The following is a 2,512-nucleotide window of genomic DNA, read 5'->3' as shown; positions in this document are numbered from 1 at the left end:
ACAGACCTTTAGGAAGGTTAGAGCACATTAAAAATGGCCACCCAAACCTTACAATTCAGCCCCTAGATAAGTCAACCTAAATGCAACCTGTACAGAAGTTCCAAGAAGGCTAGATCAGTCAAAAAGTTGGCTGACTCAATCCAATTTAAACAGCAACTCGAAGGTACAGTAAGTTAGATTGGGCACAGTTAGACAGATCATCTTCATGCATTTGAAGTACAGCCTCAGGGCTGGGCATTTTTAACCCAAATCTAGCCTCAAGAACTCCTAAGGGTAACATCTGTATAAGGCCCTAGTAGAAGCTCAGCTTACACCAGCACAGCTTTGTTTAGTAGCAGGATAGGTGACCTTGTTCCCACAAGTGACACAAGCCTCACAGGAAAAGCACATTGCTAGTGTATTTGCATCTGCACAAGATACTTCTGCTTTCACTGCTGTGCCTGGACTACACACCTGTTTCACTCTGCTGCCTGAGGCAGCGAGGCCAACAGGACTCTGTAGCATAAAGGCAGCCTTAGATACAAGGCTGGCTACAGAACACCAGCCACTTCCCTAACGGATTAAGATGCATGAGGATGACAAAGCAACCTCCCCATAAGATTGTTGCCATAATTCTTTCGACGAGATTGCATCTCCCTATGACAGGCAAAGAGCCCTGGGGAAGTAGCTGTGAATGAAGGTCACAGAGTACTGGGGTCACAAAGGGACTCGTGTTCAAGTCCCTGAAGAACAACTGCTTTCTTTTACCCTGAAGCCATCTCTTCTCTTTACAGCACATCCTTGGTTATCTGAACAGATTTCTTTTTTTAAAATACCTTGTAGCTGTTTATATCGTATACACAGCTTTCTTTTTATGCTCCACTTCATTTAGTTTCTCTCCTGGGAGGTGTGATATGGTTTTGTGATACATGCCAATGCATAATGTGTATACTCTCTCAAGATGCTGCAGTTTCACTTATCCAAATGAATTCAGCTTCCAGAAGGGTTTGTATAACTGGGGAAGTACTGTATTCCTTGGGCATACCACTTGGAAACAACGAAAGTTGCAAGAGCAAGGATGGGACAACTCAGGATCCAATTTTTTTCTACAGAGATAATCATTTATAAGGATATAAAAAGACAAATGGCAAGTCAAAGGTTTTGTTCAGGATGTTGTCAGTTTTGGAACCTTCAAGGAAACTTAAGAATTTAACACCAATAACCTTCAAAACTACTTGTAGAAGCTATGGAGATCTAAGGTTTAGATATTTCTGGACAAGCTGAGGTCAGCATACAGCGAGCCTTGGGACTTAAGGCTGGATTCACTTGTGCATCTTAATTTCTAAAAGGGAAAGAGAAAATGTTAGAGAGTCTGAAAGGACTACTAAATTATGTAGCTGCTATGAGATAAAATTCCAGTTCTATACTGGGGAGGGCTGGAACTATACTGAGATTCCCAAGAGATGAATACCGAGTGCATCTGTGGAGGCATCCTAAAATCAACCTTCCTCATGATCCTATTTATGTATTATTAGTATCTGCAGTTTTAGAAGCCTGTGTCAAATTGGCATTTTTACAACAAATCTGGAGGTACCCATAGATGGATTAAAAAGAACATTAGGTCACTTGTTTTGAGAAACTTCATGATCTGGTAACTTCAGAATTGAAATCTAGTAGTCTTAAAAAACAAAAACAAAAAAACCCAAACAAACAAACAAAAAAAACCCTCCACCAAACAAACAAAACAAAAAAAACCCCACAACATGTGAGGCATTGCCTTTGCAGACTGTGGCTTTAATGCTTTATGAGAAGAAGCTACTTCTCCAGGCCTGGAAGTGACTCCTTGCTTAGTGCAGAATCCTAGAATTTAGAAAAAAGTCAGGGAGCCCAGGGTGTCCTTTGTTCATATCCAACACAACCAAAGGGTGGAAGAGGTGAGGGTGGAACTGAAGTAAAAACAGAACTTACTTACAGGGCTGATCTGTGCTCCCCTTACTTTGTGGTGTTGGTGGTTCCTTCTGTAACAAGAAAAATAATTGGTCACTCCCTCGCTATTCTTCTCACCAGGAAAAAAAAAGAAGTTCAGAGGCCTGAATCAGCTGAACAAGATATTAGGGACACAGGTAGGAAGGAGGGCCCTGACAAGACAAAGATTCAAGGAGAGAGGTTTGGAAGCAGGGCTGACCCAAGAGTGGCCAGGGAGGTCTTATAATACCCCATGTGCTTGTGAGCACCAGCCTGGCCAACGGAAAATTTAACCCATCTGAGGGTGCTGCTCATTTCCTTTTAAGCAAAAAAACAAGCCCCTAGTTACCAAACACATTGAGTCTCCTAACAGGCTGGGTATTTTCTCATCATCACTGGTGCATCAGCACCCCGAAGTTCAGGTAAGAACCTTCCCCAAACCGTTCCATAAAGGATTTCTCCCCCCTCCCCCCCAGGACTCATTTGGGCACAGAGCACTGAATCTCAAAAGACCACCCTGCTATACTGAGTTTAAAGGAACAATTAGGGACTGCATCCTTGATGTGGA

The 2,512-nt window shown here is 42.5% G+C and overlaps 1 protein-coding gene across 1 annotated transcript in view; it reads right to left on the bottom strand.

The window, feature by feature from the left end:
* Positions 1 to 560: 560 nt before the first annotated feature.
* Positions 561 to 2,512, bottom strand: part of LOC109319012 (flocculation protein FLO11-like) — a 25,318-nt gene continuing 23,366 nt past the window's right edge. The window contains exon 20 of the mRNA XM_019548530.1: positions 561 to 667. Coding sequence (XP_019404075.1) covers positions 561 to 667 — 107 coding nt within the window. The remainder of the gene's footprint in view (positions 668 to 2,512) is intronic.

Source organism: Crocodylus porosus, unplaced genomic scaffold (assembly GCF_001723895.1).
Source record: "Crocodylus porosus isolate Cpor-Errol unplaced genomic scaffold, CroPor_comp1, whole genome shotgun sequence".
Classification (NCBI taxonomy): domain Eukaryota; kingdom Metazoa; phylum Chordata; order Crocodylia; family Crocodylidae; genus Crocodylus; species Crocodylus porosus.
This window is presented reverse-complemented; position numbering and strand designations above follow the sequence as displayed.